The sequence below is a fragment of the Miscanthus floridulus genome, chromosome 10 (genome assembly GCF_019320115.1).
Source record: "Miscanthus floridulus cultivar M001 chromosome 10, ASM1932011v1, whole genome shotgun sequence".
In the NCBI taxonomy this organism is placed as follows: domain Eukaryota; kingdom Viridiplantae; phylum Streptophyta; class Magnoliopsida; order Poales; family Poaceae; genus Miscanthus; species Miscanthus floridulus.
In genome coordinates, this window is record NC_089589.1 from 864,579 (window position 1) to 889,846 (window position 25,268).

The window sequence follows — 25,268 nt, forward strand, 5'->3', positions numbered from 1 at the left end:
CGATCCGCATCCGGGGCTTCTTCTCAGCCGCCGCCGCCGCACTATATAATAAATTAGAGGAAACAGCAAATCGAATCCACGAGATCGAGATCGAGATCGAGAACAGGATACAGGTAGGAGAGATCTCGATTGGTTGGTTGTAGTGGTCGGTCATGGCCGCGGCAGCGCTTCTTCGATCTGTTGCGAGCAAGATGCTGTCGCGTGCAGCTGCAGCCCCGACGCATCATCGTTCTCTTGTCGCGCGTGGACTCCATGGCGGCGCTCGCTCAGGGCCTCCTGCTACTTATTCCTTACACAGCAACCAGGTCCAGGTATGCCCGCCCTGCCTGCCTTCAATCGGTTTGAGACCTAACTAACTATTATTTACTATTGCTTTGCTATTGATGCATGTGATCCAGCAAGGGACGGCGGATGTTGTTCATAACCAGGTGTGGTATCGTCTTGTCCATGGCCGCGGACTTCATAGCCGCACCTGCACCTCCCCTGATCTGATTCCTTCCACGCCGCCAAAGGTCAGCCATGCTGCTCGTTGTTCAATTTTATTTTATTACCTCCGGATCCGGATCCATCTCTAATATAATTCGGCGATCATTGTTTTGTGTATCTGTATCTTCATTCAGGTTCTTCATACTACTGCACTCGCTAAGGCTAGAGCCGGTGTGGCTTACACTGCACTGTTTGGTACCTTGATTTACTTGCATTTTTGGGCCAAGCCGGCGCAGGAGGAGGCGATAGCCATGTTTGAGACTCTCTATAAGCAAAGGTCGGACCTTATCAATAGCCTCCAAGCCATTATCCATGCACAGCGGGAAATGCTTGTCAAGCTTCAGAATACGCACGTCTCTTCTGTTTCTCATCAAACTCCAAGCGTGCTAGCCTCAGGTATATTGATTAGACAATATCAAAATTTATTTTTTTCTTCATCAAGTTTGAAACCTCAGCGTCTTTGAGACTTTGACAGCACAATCACCACTCTTTCTTATATCAGAAATGATACCACGAGTTTGTATTTCCAAGTGTTTTGTGTGAACATGGTTTTGTAAGAGACTAATATCAGGGAACATTTAATGATTGAGTCCTTTGATGCATGTATTACTACTATTTTACATCTTGCCATTTCATTTGAGAGAAAGAAAAAAGGCACAAATAATGCTGCCTGCATTGTCGGCACTTTGTTTTAGTTGCTTTCATTTCATTTTAGCTGCTGTGCAGTGCTAAGATGTATGTTGTGTTTCACTTTGGTAGCACAATTACTAATTATTTGTTGTTATATCATGCAGGACATGTTGACGCCACCGACCAGGGAACAGGGGCTATTGACAAGTTGGGCAAAGAAGAAGCCGTGAAGATGATGCATTCCCAGGCAAATCATGTCAAGGAGCTCGAAGCTGAAATCGCCGAGCTCAAAATTGCATTGGATTCAGCTCCTTCTCAAGGAAAGGTGTAGATGAGAGGGGAGCATTAGAATCGGTTTGGTTGTTTAAGGAATCGTGTAGTTGTTAGTTGTCGAGGGTGCCGATAATTTACTTACTATAATTTATATATATATATATATATATATATATATATATATATATATATATATATATATATGTGTGTGTGTGTGTGTGTGTGTGTGTGTGTGTGTGTGTGTGCGCGCGCGCGCGCGCGCGTGTGTGTAATCGCTAAAAGATGGTTCACCCTGTCAAGGTTATATAGGATCTTTGCACTGACTATGTAGGCGGTGTTCCATGCGTTGCAACAAGCATACAAAATTTGCATGATCCTTTTTTACTGGAGATTTGTTTATTTTAGCAACACTGGTTTTGGTATAGCCGTACAAGTATGTTGGTGTTGAGACTTGAGAATTCCGTCCTTTGGCAATTGTGCAAGTATTTTGCTATTCAGTCAGTGTTCTCATTTCGAAGACATAAGCACAGGACATTATTTATTTATTAGAAGCAATAACTTGAAAATGTGAGACTTTACTGAATTGAGCCTTTGTGAACTTATATCTGGTTTGGCTAGTTTCCTATGTTATTATATTATTATTAGTTGGTCCTAACTAATGGCGAACCAGAATGAGGCAACGAGAAATTAGAGTACATGGATGTGATGGCTCATGTAAGCATGACTTTTTACTGTTGTGCTAACATAACATTTAGAGGGAAGCACAAGACAGCAGCATGCATCATGAGCCAATAAACCCCAGGGGCAAAAATTAATCTTATCTCATATTTTTTTTTATATATAGTATATGATGAAAGGAATTGACACAAATTGGATGTCAAGTTGACAAATACTAGATTCTATCATCATCACATCCAATACTTTATTATCGGAAGATGTTAAAACCCACTTGAGTCCGCTGCCACCAGAGAATTTGGGACTCCGTGGCTCGCTCCCGTGCTGGCACATACGCCTCTGACAATTTTACAGAGAAGCCCTCTATTTGTTTGAAAACTAACCCGCGGTCCAGCTCATCATCCATAAACAGTATCCACGTTGAGATGCTTTTCACGTAAACCCCTAATGTAAATTTTATTCTGACATGAAGAAGAGGAAATTCGAGACTTGTTCCTTTTTTGCATAACCCCGTGATGTTTTGCACGAAGCCCCCAGCGCGCGCGCCGCGGCAGCCCTGGTCTGACCCGGCACCCCTGCGTTGTCCCTCCCTCTTTGTACTCTCCTCTCCCCGCCGCCATCGCTGCACCTCCGCCCCTCCCTGCCCTTCCTCCCGCCCACCCTCCACACCGCCGTCGCTCGAGCATTGAAACCGCACTACCTCTCCAGCATAGGGAAGCGCTGGCGCCATGTGAGATCTAGCGTCACGCAGATCGGGCGGACCTCGCCGGTTCCCACGGCGGCCATGGTCAGCGCCAGATAAGGAAACACTAGCTCATCCCTGCCCTCTCCTCCCCGCGCCCTCTTCTTCCCGGCATGAGTGCCATCATGGCTCGAGCATGGGAAGCCATGCGGCCTCTGTGGCATGTGGGAGCTTGTGAGATCTGGCAGTGCGCAGATCAGGCGAAAGTCCCATTGCCATCCCCCTTCTCTCCCCCGAAGAGGCTCAAGGTGAGAAATGTGGGGGCTTTTAGGTCCTAGGGTTTGGTGGGGAGGGATTTGGACTTGATCTCATGGATTTTTTATGCTTTGGTGCTTCATGGCTGCCGACACGGCAGATCCGGTAGCTGGAGCCTGGCGTTGGATCGGATCTAGCACCACGGCATGCTTGCTGCGGTTCTTGGCAGGTGAGCTCACGAATGGTTAGTTCGATTCGAATCCTGCCGAATGTTGATTGATTTACCTGTGAATTTGTGATGCATCTTCAAAGTCACGGTGTTGAGCTTCACAACGACCAAGCGCCCAGGGCACACTATTTCTAATCAACTTGCGTCTATCAAAAGTATAATCTAGATCTTTGGTTGTAGAAGAGCTTGAAACACATTTCACCAATGTACACTAACATAGGAGTAGGGATGAAAACGGTCGGAAGCGGTCGGAAAACCTCTCAACCGTTTTCTACTTTTACATTTGAATACGAAAACGAAAACGAAAGCGGTAAAGCCGGACACGAAAACGAACACGAACTTACGGAATATCAAAAATTTCGAAAACGAACTAATTCGAGCGAAATTATGTCGAACACGGTCGGTATACGAAAAATCAATACGGAATGTTGACCCGTAGGACCAAGTGCATAACAATTAACAAGTACATAATAATTAACAAGTCCTACAACTTTCTTAAAAAGTATCTCCATTCGACACGATGTAAGGAAGATATGATTTTTTTAAGGCAACAAGCGCTTGTACGCGATTAATATATCGCAGACTTTGTTTAATTTTTTTGAACATCTTCAAGACATCAAATGAAAAAACTAAGAACTAAAAAGTTGTAGATCTCGTCGAGAGCTACAATTTTCATATAAAAATCATCTTCATCCGAGATTGTATGAAAAAGATATGATTTTTCTAAGGTTGGACTTGTAGTGGGCCAAATTTGGTTCAAACCGAATTTCGAAACCGAATTTCGAATTCGGGATATTCCGAATTAAAAGTAGAAAAGTAGAAAACGGTCGAAAAAATGTCTAAACCGTTTTCGTTCCGATTTCGAATTTGATGTTCCGAATTTCGAACCGAATTCGAATTTGTCCGAAAATACGAATTCGATCGGATTAAATGTAAAAAACGATACGGTTCGGTACGGGATATTTTCGTACCGTTTTCATCCTTACATAGGAGTACCATTTTGCCCTTATCTGCATTTGGTCAGGCTAATCTTTGGACTACCATTGAACATTTCATTTCTACAATCACTCTACAGGTGGAACTTCAGCATCTTTCTAATGGCTCTGGTAGTCTGGTCCAAATATGAATGCTAATGTTTCTTCTTTAGGGGTCAGGCATGCTTCTGCTATTTTTTTTCATATGCATATATAACTTTGGCTAGGTAATATTTATGATCTAAATCGTGTATCATATTGTACTGAAATTAGAAATTTCCTCTGTGTATAGTATTGGTTTGAAAGTTTAAAATCATATGCATTAATAAAACAAATAGTTCGAATGGCACAAAATGATTATGTACAAAGTAGCCACCTGTATTTTAAAGCTTCACACATTGAACAAGATATGATGGTATTGATATGAAGTGGTGATGAAGGATCCACTTCTTGTCCTGACTGATGAGGACATCACTCCTTTGGATGTACCAGCTGATCCTCCAACCGTCATGCAAGGTCCAATGACCCGGGCTCGAATGCGTCAACTCAATTTACAGGTGAGCTCGTTCTTAAGCGATCCTTTTCATACTTTTGAGAATAGACTACTACCTAATGATGTTATCTTGCTTAGGAACATTGGAGAGGGTCAAGAGGGACTAAGAGGACGTGGAGGAGGTGATGATGACCAGCAAGGACGTCCAACACAAGCCGGAGGCCCAGTCCAACACGAATTCGAGTCTGCCTCGGCCTACAGGACCAGTCTGCCTTAAACTGGTCGCCCAGGACGCATCTGGACTCCGTTTTCGATGATCCATATATGGATGGAAAGCTAATTTGATAAGGAAGCCAATCCAAGTGGTTTCACGTCAAAAGCTGTTCGGAATCAACAGGAATCGTCGAAACAAGTCAGCGTCCAGAATCTGCCAGGGTGCTGCGACACCGTCTTTTGGTCCGTTGGACCATGTATCGAGTTTGGGCCCATTAGAGGCGCGTCCAGGGGTCTTGCACGACCCTAGAGTCTTCATAAACAGCCGCCGCCCCTCCATTAGGGTTTGGGTTTTGCTTAGATTATTCTGTCAAGAAACAGTTTCGCCGTTCTTCGGTTTGTGAGACCCCAACTCGTGAGATTAATCATACATTTGCAATTTGGTTGCGATCTTTCTTGTTCTTGCTTGTGTTCTTCGTTGCGCATGCAGGGATTAGCCTTCTTGGCGAGGTCAACCTGGTCCGTGACTCGGTTGATAACCAGAGGAGCTGTGGTGCTAAGATTGCAGGGTTCGATCTTTCGATCTGAAGCCGGATCGGTGTGTCATTCTCCGCCACAATGATAGTTACCATCACCTGATGGAAGATCGGGATCCCCGTCTCCATTAAGTGATAATCAGAGCTAAGGTATACCGTTAGGTTCACTTGTTATTCCCTAGTTTGAGTGTTTCGTATTCGTCCCATAGTCCAGTGTCATACTCGTTTTTCCTATCCTAGAACCTTCCGCGCCATAGCCTTTGCATATTTCAGTTTTAGAGTCCGTCGTGTGAGTTTATGTCCTGGTCGAGGTCTTGTTGCTGGTTAGGTTGTGTTAGAGTCCAGTTCGTGTGTTTCCCCCCATCGTTTCCATCAAATCTTGGCTGTTGTGACCAATTTTGCACACATTGTTCCCGTTTTGTCCTCTAATTCGGAGCCAATTCTTAAAACTGGTCTAGTTTTCGCATACGAACTCCGTTTTCGACGTTCCATATATGCAAATCGATCAGAAAAAAATTTCGGATCCATCCATCCCCGTGTTGTCGGGGTTCGGAATTTTTAGATTGGCCAAAAAGTGGTCACAAGATCCTCGTTTCGTGGTCACAAGGTTTTTGTCAATTTTCATCCAGTTTTCTGAAAATTCCACAGGCCACGTCTTACACTTGTTTGAGCCCATATTTTCTGTGGTTACTGCTTTTGTGCTCCTAAGTAAAGGAAAAATATCAAAAAAAATAAAATAAAAAAGTCGAAATTTCCCAAAAAAACAACGACAGCCCAAAAAATAGAAAAAAAGAGAGGGGCAAAAGAGGAACAATATCTAGAGGAGCACATAGAGAAGCCCAAAGTGAGCTGTGTTTGCGTGTGCTGTCTGGTTCCTTGTTTGTGTTGCTGTTTCCATCCACCATACTTATTTTTCTCATACTTATCACCTTGCTATCCACCATACTTTTGTCATAACCTGGTACTTGCAACACTTTAGACCAGCAACGAGAACAAGTACTTTGGACTATAATTCAGCATTACTTTCTGTTACTGACTTGTGTGCCAAATATACATATTACTCTTTGTTTGCCTTCCAAGCTCCACAAATTCTACAGATCAGTACAGACAAAGGGTCTTGCAATCTCGGTACCACTACCTCACAGGTATCACGAACCAGCCGCCGGTTGTACCGCCCACTGCTTGTGTTGGTAAGAACTTGGTAAGAGCTTGGTAAGACGCTTCCACTTGCTGTGAAAAGTGACACCACTACAACCACGTAGTCATTTGGTAGGGATAACTTTCACCTGTTTGTTCCTGTTTTTGTGTTTTCAATGGCAGGAGGTGAACAGACTGCAGATAACAATCCTAAGGGTTTCAGCGAGTGTGTCAGCCAAGAGCAACTACAAGCTGTTGTAGAGGATGCCCAAAAAAGGATGAATGAGGCCGTCAGGAAGGCCGTCACTGACGCACTCATTGAACTCAACATTGGCAATAGCATGGAGAGATTGGACAAGTGAATTTCCACGCTAACCGACAAGGTTACTAAGTTGGAAACCTTCGTGGCGGGCAACAACGACGTTTCCGGCAGCAACACTGATGGTCAAGACACGGTGCATGATGCCGCTGGAAACATAGGTCGAGCAGCTATCCGACAAGAGAGATTACGGCAACGTCTACGCCGCAACACGACAGGTATGGGTGGTGTCCACCACCACCACCGTCAAGGTAATAATCACCGTGTGCCCGATGATCCTTATGCTAAGATTAAGTTCACAATACCATCTTTTTTGGGTCATTATGATGCTGAAGGATATCTTGATTGGGAGATGACGGTAGAACAAAAGTTTAGTGCCCACCTTGTACCTGAGCAGCATAGAGTTAGACAAGCTACTAGTGAGTTTAAGGATTTTGCCATTATTTGGTGGAATGGGCTAGCTGCACAGGATGCTTTACCTGGTACATGGGAAGAACTTAAGGTAGCTATGCGTGATCGTTTTGTTCCTCCTTCTTATCATAGAGACTTGCGTAAGAAATTGATGCGTTTAGAACAAGGAGATAAATCTGTACAGGATTACTATGGTGAGCTCCAAAAAGGATTGATGCGTTGTAGTGTTGTAGAGGGAAACGAAGATGCCATTTGTCATTTTTATTCTGGTTTGAGGCGTGACATTCAGGACATTGTTGATTATAAAGAATTTAACACTGTGAACCAGTTGTTTCAGTTTGCTATGCTTGCAGAAAAGGAATTGCAGGGGCGTGAACAGCAGGGCAAGAGCAAGGTCAGCACCAGCACATACACGCCATGCTCGGCACCATCTTCGGGGCTGACCAAGCCAACCACTTTTTGGATGCCTCCACCAGCGAGCAAGCGACCAACAGCCTCTGGAGTTTCCGCTACACCTAAGACACCTCCCGCACGACCTTCAGATTCAGGTAAAAATTCTTTGCAGGTGCCTACCAAGAGTTCCTCATCCGTTGCATCGACGGGATGCACTTCGGGTATTCAGTGCCACCGCTGCCATGGCATTAGCCATGTGCAGAAGGACTGCCCAAGTCAGCGGGCATATATTGCTACAGAAGATGGTTACATCAGCACCTCTGACATTGAGGATGAAGAAGACCAAGATGCAGATGAGGAGGACGGCGAAGTCCTTGGTGACGAGGCCACGACGTCCTATAGGAGAGCCTGAGAAGCTACAACGCCATAACTTGTTCTAGATTTTCTTCGTCATCAGCGACCGTCGAGCACGTGTCATTATTGATGGAGGTAGCTGCAACAATTTGGTGAGTTCTGATTTGGTCAAGAAGCTTAGCTTGACCACACGCCCACACCCACGTCCATATCATATTCAGTGGCTAAATGATTCTGGTAAAGCAAAGGTAACACAAACTTGTAGAGTTTCATTTTCCATTGGTTCTTATGCTGATTCTGTTGATTGTGATGTGGTACCTATGCAAGCTTGTTCACTTTTATTGGGTCGTCCTTGGGAACATGATAATGATGCTACACACCATGGTAGAAGTAATAAATACACTTTTGTGCATAAAGGAAAGAAAATTACTTTGGTACCTTTGACCCCTGCTCAAATTGTACAAGCTGATAGGGAACGCGCTGCTAGTTTGAATGATATTCAATCTGAAAATCAGCAAGTTGCTAATTCTATTTTCCCACCTAAAAAGGATAAGTCTACATCTATTTCTAAGGCTGAGGGGATTAAATTGAAGGGTGGTGTTATGCTTACAACAAAATGTGACTTTGCTGAAATTTCTGTTGATGATATTTGCTATGCTTTGGTATGCAAACGAGCTATGTTTTCACTTGATGATATTGTTAGCTCGGTACCTCCTGCTATCACTAACCTTTTGTAGGAGTATGAGGACATTTTTCCAGCTGAGATACCCCCGGGGCTGCCACCTATGAGAGGGATAGATCATCAAATCGATTTGATTCCGAGAGCGACCTTGCCCAACCGAGCTGCATATCGAACCAATCCTGAGGAGACTAAGGAAATTCAGCGGCAAGTCCAAGACCTTTTGGACCGTGGGTATGTACGTGAAAGCCTTAGTCCTTGTGCCGTTCCTGTACTTTTGGTTCCTAAGAAAGATAGAAGTTGGCGTATGTGTGTTGATTGTAGAGCCATCAATAATATTACTATTCGGTATCGTCATCCTATTCCTAGGCTAGACGACATGCTTGATGAGTTGTGTGGTTCTATAATTTTCACTAAGATTGACTTGCGAAGTGGCTACCACCAGATTAGAATGAAACTTAGAGATGAATGGAAAACTACATTTAAAACCAAATTCGGGTTGTATGAGTGGTTAGTTATGCCTTTTGGTTTGACAAATGCACCTAGCACTTTCATGCGCTTAATGAATGAGGTTTTAAGAGTTTTTATTGGTCATTTTGTGGTAGTTTACTTTGATGATATATTGATTTACAGCAAGTCTTTTGATGAACATATGGATCACTTACGTGCTGTTTTTAATGCCTTACGTGATGCACGTTTATTTGGTAACCTTGAGAAGTGCATCTTTTGCACGGATCGAGTTTCTTTTCTTGGCTATGTTGTAACTCCACAGGGAATTGAGGTGGACGAGATAAAAATTGAAGCCATAAAGAGCTGGCCGGTTCCCCAAACCGTCACACAGGTGAGGAGTTTTCTTGGTCTTGCAGGATTCTACCGCCGCTTCGTCAAAGATTTCAGCACCATTGTTGCCCCATTGCATGAGTTGACGAAGAAAGGAGTGGTGTTTCATTGGGGAGAGGCACATGAGGAGTCCTTTGACACTTTGAAGGACAAGCTTACACACGCACCATTACTGCAACTTCCAAATTTTGGTAAGACTTTTGAGCTAGAATGTGATGCTAGTGGACTTGGCATTGGTGGTGTTTTGATGCAAGATGGTAAACCTGTTGCTTACTTTAGTGAAAAATTACATGGTCCTGTTCTTAATTATTCCACGTATGATAAAGAATTGTATGCACTTGTCCGTTCTTTAGAGACGTGGCGTCATTATTTGTGGCCTAAAGAATTTATTATTCATTCTGATCATGAATCGCTTAAGTATCTTCGCTCTCAAAATAATCTGAATCGTAGGCATGCTAAATGGGTTGAATTTATTGAGTCTTTTCCTTATATTATCAAACATAAGAAAGGGAAGGATAATGTGATTGCTGATGCTTTGTCTAGAAGATACACATTGCTGTCTCAACTTGATTGCCGGATTTTTTGTCTTCAATCCATTAAAGAACAATATGCGCTTGATCCTGATTTTAAGGATGTGTTGCTTAATTGTAGAGAGGGACGCACATGGAATAAGTTTATGATCAACGATGGGTTTTTGTTTAGAGCTAACCGCCTATGCATTCCAGTTGGTTCCGTTCGTCTTTTGTTGTTGCAGGAGGCACATGGAGGCGGATTGATGGGACATTTTGGTGCCAAGAAGACGGAGGAGGTGCTGTCCACACACTTCTTTTGGCCTAGGATGAGGCGTGATGTGGAGCGGTACGTGGCTCGGTGTGCCACATGTCAAAAAGCTAAGTCGCGTTTGAACCCACATGGTTTGTAAATGCCTCTTCCTGTTCCTTCTACTCCTTGGGCAGATATATCTATGGATTTTGTGTTGGGATTGCCAAGGACTAAGAGGGGGAGGGATAGTATTTTTGTGGTGGTTGATCGTTTTTCTAAGATGGCACATTTTATTCCTTGTCATAAGAGCGACGATGCTGTTCATATTACTGACCTTTTCTTTCAAGAAATTGTTCGCTTGCATGGTATGCCTTCTACTATTGTTTCAGATCGTGATGCAAAATTCTTGAGTCATTTTTGGCGCACATTGTGGAATAAATTGGGGACCAAGCTGCTGTTTTCTACAACATGTCATCCCCAAACTGATGGGCAAACTGAGGTTGTGAATCGAACATTGTCCACCATGTTGAGAGCCATTTTGAAGCGCAATTTGAAGATGTGGGAAGAGTGTTTGCTGCATGTGGAGTTTGCATATAACAGGGCGGAACATTCCACCACCAAGGTAAGTCCTTTTCAGGTAGTGTATAGTTTTAACCCCCGTGCTCCTATTGATCTTTTGCCTTTACCTACCACTAAGAGAATACATAGTGATGCTAGAGAGCGTGCTGATTTTATTCGTAAGTTGCATGAAACAACTAAAGCAAATATTGAAAGCATGAATGAAAAGTATAGAATTGCTGGTAGTAAAGGTAGAAAAGAGATTAAACTTGAACCGGGTGATTTGGTTTGGTTACATTTAAGAAAAGATAGATTTCCTGAGCTACGTAAGTCTAAATTAATGCCAAGAGCAGCTGGTCCTTATAAGATTATTGAGAAAATAAATGATAATGCATACAAACTTGAGTTGCCACCCGAGTTCGGGGTTAGTCCCACATTTAACATTGCAGATTTGAAACCTTATTTGGGAGAAGAAGATGAGCTTGAGTCGAGGACGACTCCAATTCAAGAGGGGGAGGATGATGAGGACATCACTCCTTTGGATGTACCAGCTGATCCTCCAACCGTCATGCAAGGTCCAATGACCCGGGCTCGAATGCGTCAACTCAATTTACAGGTGAGCTCGTTCTTAAGCGATCCTTTTCATACTTTTGAGAATAGACTACTACCTAATGATGTTATCTTGCTTAGGAACATTGGAGAGGGTCAAGAGGGACTAAGAGGACGTGGAGGAGGTGATGATGACCAGCAAGGACGTCCAACACAAGCCGGAGACCCAGTCCAACACGAATTCGAGTCTGCCTCGGCCTACAGGACCAGTCTGCCTTAAACTGGTCGCCCAGGACGCATCCGGACTCCGTTTTCGATGATCCACATATGGATGGAAAGCTAATTTGATAAGGAAGCCAATCCAAGTGGTTTCACGTCAAAAGCTATTCGGAATCAACGGGAATCATCGAAACAAGTCAGCGTCCAGAATCTGCCAGGGTGCTGCGACACCGTCTTTTGGTCCGTTGGACCATGTATCGAGTTTGGGCCCATTAGGGGCGCGTCCAGGGGTCTTGCACGACCCTAGAGTCTTCATAAACAGCCGCCGCCCCTCCATTAGGGTTTGGGTTTTGCTTAGATTATTCTGTCAAGAAACAGTTTCGCCGTTCTTCGGTTTGTGAGACCCCAACTCGTGAGATTAATCATACATTTGCAATTTGGTTGCGATCTTTCTTGTTCTTGCTTGTGTTCTTCGTTGCGCAGGCAGGGATTAGCCTTCTTGGCGAGGTCAACCTGGTCCGTGACTCGGTTGATAACCAGAGGAGCTGTGGTGCTAAGATTGCAGGGTTCGATCTTTCGATCTGAAGCCGGATCGGTGTGTCATTCTCCGCCACAACGATAGTTACCATCACCTGACGGAAGATCGGGATCCCCGTCTCCATTACTGACTTATGTGGTAATATTTTCGCATCGATTGCAGGATTTTTTCCCCTCTAGGTTTACCTGAATTAGATGGCGGTGACGTGCTATCTGATGGTGCTTTCTGGTCGTTAGCTAAGACACTTGTGGAAGAAATGCTGACGAGTCCTGTTGTGATATGCTGTTAGTTCAAGAAGTAAGGAAACATATTGCTTCGTCTCTCAAAAAAGAGCAGGCACATGAAAGACCATTCTTTAAGGCAATCAATGTGAAGAAAGGTATTACTGATAACAGAAGAGGGAACACATCCTAAAGCACACCAGGGAAAAAATGATGCCTCTGATCATGTGAGTTCCCTTCATGGTCTACTAAATCAAAGTAGTTCTACATGCAGGCTATTTATGGTGGTTGCCCATGTCAATATTTTTGCAGGTACAAATTCATATGAAGTGAAATAGAAATTTCTCTAGCAAGGATATTTTTTGTGTGCTTCGATTGCCTCTCTAGAATGTCAAACAACTTCAGCTCAGACTCGACGGGTAGAGTCTTCTAATTGAAAAGTTTTGTGACTGTAGCTCTCTCCTTCCTATATTCATGTAGATTTTCTATTTGACAATATATGTGAAGGTGTCAGGAGGGATAAGTAGCGGTTCAGATACTGAAGGTGTGGACTTTAAACAATGTAAATAGTTCCTCTTGCATTGATTGATTATTGTGATTGTTTATTAGATTTGATAATTGTTGTACAATCTGCAGTGGCTAGAAAGCAAAGTACTGGTCTTTTGGAAAAAGAGCTTGCTGCTACAACCAACAGGATCTGTCAAGGAACAATGTAGATTCGTGCTGAGCTGCTACAACTAACAGGACTGCTGCTAACAAACTGACAAAAACAACTCTCTTACTTATCCTAATCTTAGGTGTTGACTCCACGCTGATATTGAGAGTTACTATATTAATGTCTGCTTAGATATTAACATTATCATTTAGTTATAAAGCAATGACTATCAAACTTTGATAATAGCTTTGGGCGCCAAATGTTCTAGTAGTCATCAAATTTCCAATTTACAATCTCATTCAGGCACAGCACAGCGTTCCCATTCAGAGGAGCCTGCATGTGCTGGGGCTCGCTCGCTGTTGGCGGCCTCGTCCAGTCCAGACCAGAAGAAGCCCATGGGCAGTTGATGGGCCATGGCCTGATTGGCCTCTGCTGTTGAAGAACAGGCATCGCAATGTTCCTATGACCAGTTCTGTTCCGTTCCGTTCCGCCCTATCATATCCCGTCCCCGTCCCGACTGCCGAGCCCGCCCCTTCCGTGCCGGAGCCGACATACGAGGGGAAATAGCCTTTCTTCGGATTCGACTCGATTGGATTAGATTTCTTTTCTCTCTCACCTCTAACATTAATTGCCAGGACGAAAGACGAACATCATCCATTGCTGCTGCTGCTAGGCATGGCAATGGCAGGAGCAGGGCTCCTTTGATCTGATGCAACCAAGATGGCTCGCCTTCCATCTGCACTGCAACACCGTGGCCATGGCCATGGCCGGCTTCCAACAAGCTCGAATCGCCTCTGGCTTTCTAGCTTCTCTGGTTCTACGCTCACTTACTTTGCCAATGATGATATCATATTAAGCATACCAAGAACTAAGAACTGATGACCTTGAGCTTGTGTTGAGGTACTGGAACTTTGTTTCTTACTCTGTTTGTTTCTTATGCTCCAAGCTCAAGGTCAACCGAGGAGCAACTGATATCTGAGGCCAATGTTCCAACCTTGAGCTTGTGTTGAGGTACTGGAACTTTGAGTAATGCATACCTTACTGATTTTGAATTGGCCTGACATTGTTCCAACCTTTTCAGAGTCTGAGATTGGCACTTGATTTCTCAACTTTTGATGACCCCAACTGTAAAATCAGTAGTAAGAACCGACTACTTGCACTTGATAAATATGAGCTTGCCATATAACAATCTGATTTGAATATGTATGATTCACTTGCAAGGTGGTTAGCAATGTCAAATGGCCTGTTTAGAAACTTATTTTATTCACTCGCAAGAGTATGTTAGATTGACAATATTACTATGCTTATGTGTCTACATGCCTATCCTGCTGAAATCCTTTATTTTTTAGCAATAAATTGGATGTTTTTTTGTGAAATCGCTAATTGGCGTAGCACCTCAAAGTGTGATTCTCTCAACATTTGACTTCAATAGGATGCTCTCTGATTTATATCATAGCTGTTTTTAGTGTTTTTCTTAGTGTATGATAGATGTGCTGATACCGGTATAAAGAATTGAGTGAGCAGCCAAAGTATAAGTCATTTTTTTATATTACTGAAGATAACCTAGGTAATCATCTATTGTGAATCAAATTTCTTATGTATACGATTATACTTTTTTTCCTGTGTTTATTAATGTATATACTACTATTGGTTATTTGGCTTGATGTTAGTCCTTATTTTTTTTTTATGCCATTGTTGATAAAAAAACAGACATACCCTGTTATGCTTAAGGAAGATGAAAGTGACATGTAAGATTGTCCTGCACCTTAGCATGCACTTCCCATGAATTATCTTGATCTGCTGGCTTTGCAGCAGCTCCAACTCCACTACCCCAGCCTCCCCAGTCACCAGAATCATTCGCAGCACTAGCATTTTGTTCCCTTCTTCCAAGTCAGTATTTTAATGCTACTTCCATTATTCTCTTTGCTGTGACATACCTTTTGTGCTATGGCTAGTGATCTAGTAATTAAATCACTTATTATTTGAGTTGTACATGATCTCTGAGTGTTCATACTCTAAATCTTGTTATGAAAAAAACTTGCTTTGCTTGAGAAATATTGTTTCTGACACTTGTTTATGTTATCTCTGAATTGTAGGTTCAGGTTCCAGTTACCTTTATGCCCTTCTTGACCATGAATGGAAAGAGGGAATGAGCCGGGAAGAGGCAGAGGTATGTCGCCAAGTTCCTTCTTACTTAGATCCTAAAATTGAGATACTCTTTAGTGTAGTAGTATGACTGAAGGTTATTATAATTGTGTAAAGCGAATAGAGTACAACTAGCCTCAATGTTCCTAATATATTTCTATTACTGCGACGCGAGAACAATAAGTTCAGAGATTGCTCATTCACTACTATGCCTGTATTCAATTTTTAGTTCTGAATATTTAATTTATGGCTTGCATGCTTTTGTTTGTCTAGTAGCACATAATCTGTTTCAGTACTGTTACGTGTGAATTGTTGTTTCAAGTTTTAGAGTCGATATTCAGTCTTCAGCTGTGCTTCCTCTGAATTTTCTCTCCACTATTTTGCTCTGTATTTCAGTCTGTAGTAATTTTCCTTTCTGTCCAATCCTTCTTCCTATTGCAGTTGAAATTTGCAGGCTTCACTGGCCGTGACACACCAGCAACAATTTACAATTGAAAATGTGGATTAAATTTTCTTACATGGAAAAGGTCACCGTCCAGTAATTGCAGCAACTAGTTGGCAAATTTTACTTGAAATCTCTGCTCGTTCGTGATCTTTTTCTCGTGCTTGCTGCTAGGAGAGACCGAACAACAGTTTTTCAGCAGTGACCCATCCGACAGCAGCTTGTTTGGTGTGACCGAACTTTAGACAGCTGCTGCTCATTCATTTGTCAGTTTGATTCAGTGTTCCCAAAATCTTTGCTGGTTGTCAATCTTTGGTTGCTGTGTAGCTGAGTTTTCAGCAAGTTTTTTATTTGTACTTTGTTCAATTGCTTCCATGTTGTTTTGACAATTTCCTAATTGTTCCTAGGGTCGACACTTCACTAGTTGAGGTGTGTGACCTTGACAATTAGAAGAACCACGAACTGTTAGATGTATACCTGTCTCTATCTCTGTTTTCCAAATGAATGTGTCATGTCCTTTGCGGTATCAAGGGGAAGGTAGTCCATAGCAGTTTTAGAGAAAAAAAACATGAAGGAAAAATAGTAGTCAAAACAAAGATGTCATAGGTCAGCCTTGCTGCACACCTCTACCAGATCTTCTAGCCGGCGACTCTAGATATTCCTTTGTTATTTATTGCTCAAGTTGTGTCCCTTGCGCGTTTCACTCCTTAAATTTCCTTATTACGCTTTTCTAACTCAAACCTCGCCTTTCTTGCTGGTGTAGCTCCGGCGTCCTATCCAGCATCATACTCTCAGGGATACACTACATTAGGCTCAGCTTCGATCGGTATTGACTTAGGTTTTTCTTCGCCTTCCTGGATTTTATGAGTTACCTAGTCCTAACCTAGAGAACTTAGTCCTAACACTTGCTTCTTTGTCGCTGCAGGAGTGTCGCCGACCATGCCTACCACTGCCACCTTTCCGTCGCCGCACTCGCAGCAGCAGCAGCAGGAGCAGGAGCAGCTACCGCCGCCACAGTAGTGAAGCTCATCATGGTGTCCTAGTCGTCCTCTCGTGATGGTTTAGAACTTTGATGTTGGTCATTTGAAGTTTGCTTGTCGCCCAGCCACATCGGGCGTGATACTTGTTTTGGTACTCTTGATACTTGATCGGTTGTCTGGTCACCCATCAAGGTCCCTTCGAGTACTGTATTTGTGTATTATTTGAATGAAACCTTGTTGTCATGCACATAAATTACTGTATGGAAAATATATATTTTAATATGCTGTTGCTACTGTTTTAAAATAATTTTTTGTGTGCGTTTAACTCTTTTTTTCTGTGAGGCTGGCTACACAGAAATATTCTTTTTTAATCTGGACGAAATGAATTTTCCTGTGAATTCACCTAGACCGACAGAAAAATGTTTTTTTTCTGTGCGTTTATTTCTTTTTCTGTGTGGATTAACACACAGAAAAATTAGTTTTAATCTGGGCGAAAACCATTTTTCTGTGCGTGTGTGACCCACAGAAAAATTATTTCTGACGGTGAACCCACAGAAAAATTTGATTTTTCTGTCATTATATTTCTGTGGGTATTTTTCTGAGGGTACACCGTCAGAAAAATATTTTTCTGACGGTATTCGTATTTTTCTGTGTGTTTTCGCACACACAGAAAAAAGCGAGATTCCAGTAGTGCCGGTGTTCAATTTCCATATACTCAATCATAGGTGGTTGCTAAGGCAAAAAAAAAAACAGATAGAAGAAAACTAAGATCATGTCCTATGGTTTGCTGACAGTCATGAGAATCATACAGAATGCACAAAAAACAAATTGCAGCCACCTCAGAGTTTATTTTTCATGTTGCATCATTGGCCAAATAGATATCAAGAGTTTGAACATCACAGTCATATCAAGAGATTGAACATCAGTGTCATAAATTCTAGATGCTTCAGCACAAAGAACCCTCACTAGAATCAGAGCTATGGACTTAAGCAAGACGCGGCTGCCACACCATAGGGTGCTCCTCCAGCGCCTAGGGTTAAGTAAACATCATCGACCAAGGCACTTTGCTCAGTTTGTAAATCGGACTAGGCATCATCATGTGCAAAATCTAGGCGACAACACATGTGTACAACAAATAAGAGGTGCACATCACACAGATCTAAGGGCGGAACAAGACGAAAGCAAATGTAAACATGTAGATCAACAAAAATATCGCCCAGATCTAAGTATCTAAGAACATGAACCCTAATATCAGTGGACGACAAACAAAATCCACAAACGATTCAACATAAATCACCGCACAGAGAGGGGCAGGAGATGGGGGCAGGTGAGATATACTGTCGGAGCATTGGAGGACCAACACGAATCCGCCGGTGGAGGTTGACCGTATAGGTCAAGCGAGCTCGATGGGGAGGAAGAGGAGAGAGCGCACCAAACCAGAGGAGGAAGGAGAGGCGCGAAATGGGGGCGATAACCCTAGCCCAGGCCCGAGGACGACAAGATCTCCCGCGCAAGATCTGGGGGCGGCGGTGGCCGCCGCGACGTTGGAAGAGAGGAGGGGGAGGCAGATCTGGGGGCGGCGGGCGGCGAAGCTCCTTGGTGCGGCAGGAGGCAGATCTGGGGGCGGAGGCGCCGCCATCCGGCCTTGCACGGGCAGCCACCGCCGTCTTCCGAGGGAAGGGAGGGGAGGAGTTGTAGTGGAGGATGGGGTGGTGACCTCACCGGTGGAGGAGGGCGTGGCCGCCGCGACGGTGGAAGAGAGAAGGTGGATGGCCGCCGCGACGGTGGAAGAGAGGAGGGGGTGGCCGCTGCGAGACCTAGGAGCGACGGGAGTGCGAGCGGGTGTGGGCGGCACGTTTGGGATAAGGATGGGCGGCCGCGTCTGGAGATAGGTTTAGGTTTTTTTTTCCATGTATATAGTTTTTCTGTGCGTGTACGTAGTTTTTCTGTGAGTTTTGAAAAGACCGATAGAATAATGTCAAGTTTTCTGTGTGTATTGACAAAAGCAATTTTTCTGTGGGTTTTCGAATATTTCTGTCGGGATTTTTGAAACGCATAGAAAAATTACGAATTTTTCTGTGTGTATAGAAAAACACACACAGAAAAAATGTAACACCCACAGAAGTATTCAAATTTCCAGTAGTGCGGGGTAGCTGAGATGCTCCACTTGAATATGTTTCCACAAATTCCAATGAGTCGTTAATGGAGGGTGTAAAGCACCTAGTACATGGGCAACCCTTTGAAGGGTCCAACATGGTAAAAAAAAGAGAGGAGGGACAAAGATGTCAACCACATCACCACCACCAACAACACAACATAAACATAGAGAAACACCAACAACCACAAGTAGAAGTGGCAAAGTTACAACTCCCACCACGGAGACATGTCGTCGGACGCCGAATAATGCACCACCAATAGTCAAAGCACCACGAGCTCCATTCCACGGGCGTTTCTAAGGCATTGAGTTAAAAATGACACGCAACGGCCGTGAAGTACATCTTCTATGGAGATCCGGGACCAATCGCCTTCCACCTATGCCCCTAGAGGGGAGGAAGCCTCGAGGGTTGGGGACTAACGATTGGAGAACGAGGAGATCCAAGAGCGGGGATCATGGTCCCGCTAACCCGGCGTATGGTGAGAAGATGCAGGACACCGACAATAGACACCATCCAGCAAGCAGCTTGTACCACAGTATAAGGAGTGCAAGGAGGGCCCTGCAAGAAGGAAAGTTATGGTAGGTCTGAGCTGGCCCCTCATCGGTGGCGCCCTCAAGAAGAAGTACATGATGTCGTTGACGCTACCACCACCGGCTCCCGATAACCAGATCAAGTTTTCACCGGGAGGAGAGGGACAATACTACAATTATAGGAGGCTACATCGACGCCTCCAAGGAGGTAAACGGCGCTGAAGGGCGTCGCCGGCGATCGCACAGCTAGGTCGTGCATGGCTTTCGCCTAAGCTCCCCAAACCCATGAACTATAGCCCACCATCTCAGAGACCAAGTGGACGAGCCCCGGGCATGATGACGCACAATCTTCACAGCTACAGGGCCGCAATCCTTCATTCGCGCAGATGATGCTGCATACTTCCTTGATGATGTCATCCGTGCTGCTGAGGGAGCTAATGTGTACAATGATTTAGTGAAGTACCTTCTGATGGTAAGGCAAAAGGCACGGGAACCCAAAGTTGATGGGGAACTCATCTTTGCATATGCTAAGATTGATAGGCTCGGTGACATTTGAGGAATTCATTATTATGCCAAATGTTGCCAATTAACCTTCAAAATGTTGGTGACCGTCTGTATGATGAACTATACGAAGCTAGCTCCTAAGATCATCTATGCCTTCATCTCAAACTGAGCTAAGCTGGCTGTTACCCACTTACCCTGGTTAAGCTGAAGCAGTTCCAAGGTGCTGTGGATGCTGCTCGCAAGGCTAACAGTGCTAAAACATATAAGGAGGTCTGCTTTCTTGCGTGGACGCTGAGGAGTTCCGTCTTGCACAAATATGTGGTCTCAATATTATTGTTCAGGAATACAAGTAGGAGCGCATACTGATATTTTTTTTCTAGTCTCTGCTTTATAGCAAAGTTTCCATGATATATTTCTTTCTGACATACCTGCTTTTGTATTTTTGTTTAGGTTGATGACTTGGAAGAAGTCAGTGAATACTACCAGAATAGAGGATGCTACAGTGAACTTGCTGCTCTCATGGAGAGTGGTCTTGGACTTGAACGTGCACACATGGGCATCTTCACAGAATTGGGAGTTCTATATGCTAGATACCGCTCTGAGAAGCTTAGAGCATCTCCAAGAGTTCCCTAAACCCACTCCTAATCCTTGGTTTTTAGAAACAAGAGAAAAAATCTCTCTCCAACAGTTTCTAATATCTCCTCCTAATTTTTAGGCACTCGGTAAACTGACCCCAGGCGCGAGTATCTTTCCGCGCTCGCAGCGTAGCGCAAATCAGCGGCTTCCCGCGCGGCATCAATTTGGTGCCCCTCCTTTTGCCGCGAATCGGTCCTTGGCGCGCTCGTTCATTGCAGTTGCATCGGATCTCGGAGACATACGAAGGAAGCCGCTCCTCCGTCGGCATCCAAAAGAGGTTCGATGCCGCTACTGTGAGGTGCTGAGGTACGTACGATCGGTCCGTGGCCTCTCCCTCCGATCTGCTTTTGGCCACCGTAATCGAACCGCTCAGTAGGGTCAACGACTCCCTCATCCTCGACAATCATATTGTGCATAATGACACAAGCTTTCATGATGTTGCCCAGTGTCTCCGTGTCCCATAAACGAGCTGCTCCTCGAACAATGGCGAACCTTGATTGCAGAACCCCAAAAGCTCTTTCGACATCCTTCCTCGTTGCTTTCTGTGCTTTAGCAAAATATTTGTTCTTGTTCCCCATAGGTTGAGAGATGGACTTCACTAAAGTAGCCCATGATGGGTATATACCATCGGCTAGATAATAACCCATCGTATAATCATGACCATTTATGGTATAATTCACCTTAGGAGCTCTGCCCTCAGCCAGCTTAGCAAATAAAGGAGACCGGTGAAGCACATTGATGTCATTATGAGACCCAGGCATTCCAAAAAAGGCATGCCATATCCAAAGATCGTTGGAAGCAACAGCCTCCAAAATAATAGTGGGCTCCTCCATATGCCCCTTGTACTGACCCTGCCACTCTACAGGACAATTCTTCCACGCCCAATGCATACAATCGATGGACCCTAACATACCAGGAAAACCATTTTGCTCACCGAGTGCCAGTAAGCGTGTTGTGTCAGCCTCATTAGGATATCTTAGGTATTCTTCTTCAAATAAATCAACAACTGCAGCAACGAACCTACGTAGGCTCTCAATTGCGGTACTTTCTCCAATGCGAACATACTCATCCGTAGCATCAGCTGGAACTCCATATGTTAGCATACGAAATGCTGCTGTGACTTTTTGAAAGCAACTTAATCCAAGAACATTGGCTGCACTTCTTTTTTGGACAAAGTAGTCATCGTATGATTCTACAGCATTTATTATGCGTACGAAAAGGTCCCGACTCATCCTATACCTGAAATTAAAAAATAAAATAAATGTAAGAATAATTACTTAGCGTACTAGTGATCATATCACAAGTGAATGCGCACAAACCTCCGACGGAATAAATCTGGGCCATATGTCGGATCATCAGCCAAATAATCTTGAAACATCCTTTGGTGCCCGCCTTCTCTATCTCGATAAATAACTTTATGCCCTAGAACAGAACCACCATGTCTTCCTTTTTTATTTGAATATGTTTCAACAATTGCAGCTGCTGACATAATGAGACAATCATCATCGTCTGATGAGAAATCTTCTAATTCTCTTTGCAACAGAGATTTGCCAAACGCCATGATTCTACCGAGGCAGAATAGTAGAATAGTGTGCACAATTGTTTTCAATTTAAGGTGTGCCTCTCTGACTCTCTCTCTCTCTCTCTCTCTTGACAAAACTCTCTGACTCTGTTTGATTCTGCATTGAGAAACATAAACAAACAGTCTCAGACCACTCTGTCAAGTAATAAAGTTAATACTGCAGTTGATGTTCTTGAAGTTTTTTATACAAAATGTGGTGTGCCACCCACCACACGAACAGTTGAACCTTGGTAGGTTAGAAAGGGCTATCAAATTACCAAGGATGAGATCCCACTATAAGATGAAACTAAAAGATATATAATAAGTGTCAAGGAGCATACTACCAGCTCACCTGCAAACAAACTGGCATAGATTCGGCACCCAGAAAGCTCTTTAAGATAGTTGATTATGGCTAAAATATTTCTCCTCGTCGTTTAGCTTGGCACAAAACTATGGGCTGTACTTGTTTTCCTGTGACGTTTTTGTCAGCATAGCCAGCGAGAGGTGTTGCCCTGAATAGTACTCACGTCGCGTAGAAGCAGAATAGTACTCACGTCGCTGGCTGGATAGACGTCTACACCTTACCGTGTAGAAGCAGTAGTAGTACTCGCGTCGCTGGCTGGAAGGAGGCGGCAGCCGGCTGGGTGGTGGCTGCCTTGGCTGGGACTTGGCGGCGGCGGTAGGGAGATCGTGGCCTCAGGGTAGGGCAGCCGATATGTTTCCCGTGACAAAAAATAAAAAAAGCCAGAAAAAGTTGATGTGGGCCTCAATTTGATTTTTTAGATGTTATTTATTAGAAACTCTTGGAGATGGCTATCTTTTTCTCTCCCAATATCTTTTTAGGAGTTGCCAAACTACAACTTTTTAGGAGAAAAAAGTAGAAAACTCTTGGAGATGCTCTTACGGAGCACATCAAACTTTTCTTGTTTGCCAGGGCCGGGGTCTAGTAGTGTTCTTTGTTGTCATTTTTTCTTTCACCTAGGAGTCATTAGGGGTTTGCTTTCTTGTTTTTGTATTTCCTTTGACCCCGGCTGAGGCTTTAGTTGCTTTTTCTGGTACTGTGTTTTTTTCCTTTACTCGTCTAATAAAAATTGTGACAAAGCTCTTGCCATCCTTTCAAAAAAAAAACTTTTCTCCACCTGTCTCAATATTCCTAAGCCTATCCGGGCTTGTGATGAAAAGCAGCACTGGAAAGAACTCAGCTTGAGAAGCATGAATTGCTGGAGATGAGGAGGATTGCTGCCTACAATTAGAAGAAGGCTGGCAGGTGGAAGCAATCCATTGCCCTTTCCAAGAAAGACAACATGTACAAGGATTGCATGGAGACATGCTCACAATCTGGTGACCGTGAACTGTCAGAGGACTTGCTTGTCTATTTCATTGAGCAGGTTTGGTTCAAACCCATTCTATTGATTGATGATATGAGACTAGTGATAAGCTAATTCAATACTATATACACCAAAAGGCTTAGTCTGTCTTCTTGGCATTGCATTCTGATTAGTAAACACATACAATCATGAAACGCAGGGTAAGAAAGAATGCTTTGCTTCCTGCCTCTTCATTTGCTACGACTTGATCCGGCCGGATGTCGCTCTTGAGCTTGCATGGATGAACAACATGTTGGACTTTGCCTTCCCATACCTGTTGCAGGTAACTTATTTCGGTCCATTTCTTTGCTGATGTTTATTTAGATACAGTTTACTATAGTAACTAGCATCCGTGCTGCGTGTGCAGTTCATCCGTGAATACACTAGCAAGGTGGATGATTTAGTGAAGGACAAAATTGAGTCGCAGAAGGGAGAAAGAGCCAAAGAGAAGGAGGAGAAAGATCTTGTGGCTCAGCAGGTAACCTAATACGGCTCACATGTTTTGTTTGTGTAATCAATCATCTCAACCTGAGGCATTGACATGACAAGTTGCATTCTGTTGTGCTGTGCAGAACATGTATGCGCAACTGCTTCCTCTTGCTTTGCCTGCTCCGCCAATGCCTGGCATGGGTGGTCCTCCACCTCCGATGGGCGGAATGGGTATGCCGCCGATGGGCCCAGGTCCGATGCCAGCATTCGGGATGCCACCAATGGGAAGCTACTAAGTTGTTTTTGCAGAGAGTTTAGATGATGATTTGAGTTGTGTAAGCAGAAGATTTTGAGTTTGTGTAAACAGATGTGGAACTTCATTGGAGTTGTAGATGGTTACACTTTGGAATTAATATTCTTTTTGGTACCATAAATTTTTGGCGAGTGAGTTTGAGAATTGCAACATGAGCTGTTGAATAGTGTGATTTTGCATGTATAATACTTGTACGAAGTATATTGACGAGCAGTAAGATGTATCGAAGGATAATATGTTAAATTTTATTATTACCAATAGCATCCGGCATTTTAATTTTTTTCCTCACGAGCAGTGAATAATGTATATTGCGTTCCTTCGTTTCTACTTTTAATATCATATCTTGTTTATTGTAGTCCTTCATTTCAAATTATACAATATTATAGCTTGTTTATTTATGTAAAGGATTATGACACTTTTATAGACTCGGCCAAATGATTTGTATTATTTAATTAATTATTTAGCCCGGGTTAAATCAATCGGGTTAAATTCGTATCTGGGGTATCTGGGCAGGGTCAAATCCCCCGTGGGTTGGGCGCCGCAGCCCAGGCAGTCCTGGCAAACGAGGAGAAAATTGCATATTTGGGATTTCAAACAACATGCTTCGCAGATTTGGAACTCCAAACATCGACTTCGTACAAATAACCTTCCAAACGTTAGATTCTTGATTTTCATGACATTAAATGTATTTCATCTCTTTTTGAATCTAAATACATGTACTTTGGAGCCTAATCTGACCCTTTTGCCGCTGGTGCTGCTCACGTTGGTTGGCCGGTGGCTGGCCTTGTTGGCTTGCCTGGGCTGGCTGGCTGCCGGCTGTGCATGGTTGCCGGCCGGGCTCCGACATTCACGGCGTCGGGGTTGGGCGCGGCCAGGCCTGTGGCCAGCATGGTCAGGCCTGTGGCCGGTGCGGCCAGGCCTGACGAGGCTGGCGCGCCTAGTCCTGAGGGCGACGCGGCTACCACGGCTAAGCCTGTGGCCGGCAGGGCGAGGCCTAGGGCAGAGGCTGCCGCGGCCGTGCCGGGCAGGCCACACGCCAACGGGGGAAGGGAAGATGACGACGGCACTTCAAGATCCGGCAGCGGCACGTGGGAGTCTGCCATGGGCGCTGCGTCGAGGAAGGA

General features: G+C 44.0%; 3 protein-coding genes, 1 long non-coding RNA gene and 1 pseudogene across 4 annotated transcripts; 4 read left to right on the plus strand and 1 right to left on the minus strand.

Annotated features, from left to right (window-relative positions):
* Window positions 1–1,917, plus strand: LOC136486053 (uncharacterized). The gene is made up of 4 exons (XM_066482833.1): window positions 1–311; window positions 399–512; window positions 621–882; window positions 1,281–1,917. Exons 1-4 carry the CDS (start codon window positions 153–155, stop codon window positions 1,445–1,447), a joined length of 702 nt encoding a protein of 233 aa, XP_066338930.1. The 5' UTR covers window positions 1–152; the 3' UTR covers window positions 1,448–1,917.
* Window positions 1,918–3,180: 1,263 nt separating this feature from the next.
* On the plus strand, window positions 3,181–12,964 carry LOC136486056 (uncharacterized). Its single transcript, XR_010766647.1, has 3 exons — window positions 3,181–3,230; window positions 12,368–12,653; window positions 12,739–12,964. It is a non-coding gene; the product is annotated as an uncharacterized lncRNA (long non-coding RNA).
* A 5,090-nt stretch (window positions 12,965–18,054) lies between these two features.
* On the plus strand, window positions 18,055–20,471 carry LOC136487351 (clathrin heavy chain 1-like; annotated as a pseudogene).
* Window positions 20,472–20,683: 212 nt separating this feature from the next.
* Window positions 20,684–22,035, minus strand: LOC136487352 (protein ALP1-like). Its single transcript, XM_066484507.1, has 2 exons — window positions 21,794–22,035; window positions 20,684–21,713 (listed from the first exon to the last, which is right to left on the minus strand). The coding sequence occupies exons 1-2, from the start codon at window positions 22,033–22,035 to the stop codon at window positions 20,684–20,686; spliced, it is 1,272 nt and encodes a 423-aa protein (XP_066340604.1).
* A 1,234-nt stretch (window positions 22,036–23,269) lies between these two features.
* On the plus strand, window positions 23,270–24,216 carry LOC136486054 (clathrin heavy chain 1-like). Its single transcript, XM_066482835.1, has 4 exons — window positions 23,270–23,423; window positions 23,563–23,685; window positions 23,770–23,880; window positions 23,975–24,216. Exons 1-4 carry the CDS (start codon window positions 23,340–23,342, stop codon window positions 24,125–24,127), a joined length of 471 nt encoding a protein of 156 aa, XP_066338932.1. The 5' UTR covers window positions 23,270–23,339; the 3' UTR covers window positions 24,128–24,216.
* Window positions 24,217–25,268: the final 1,052 nt, after the last annotated feature.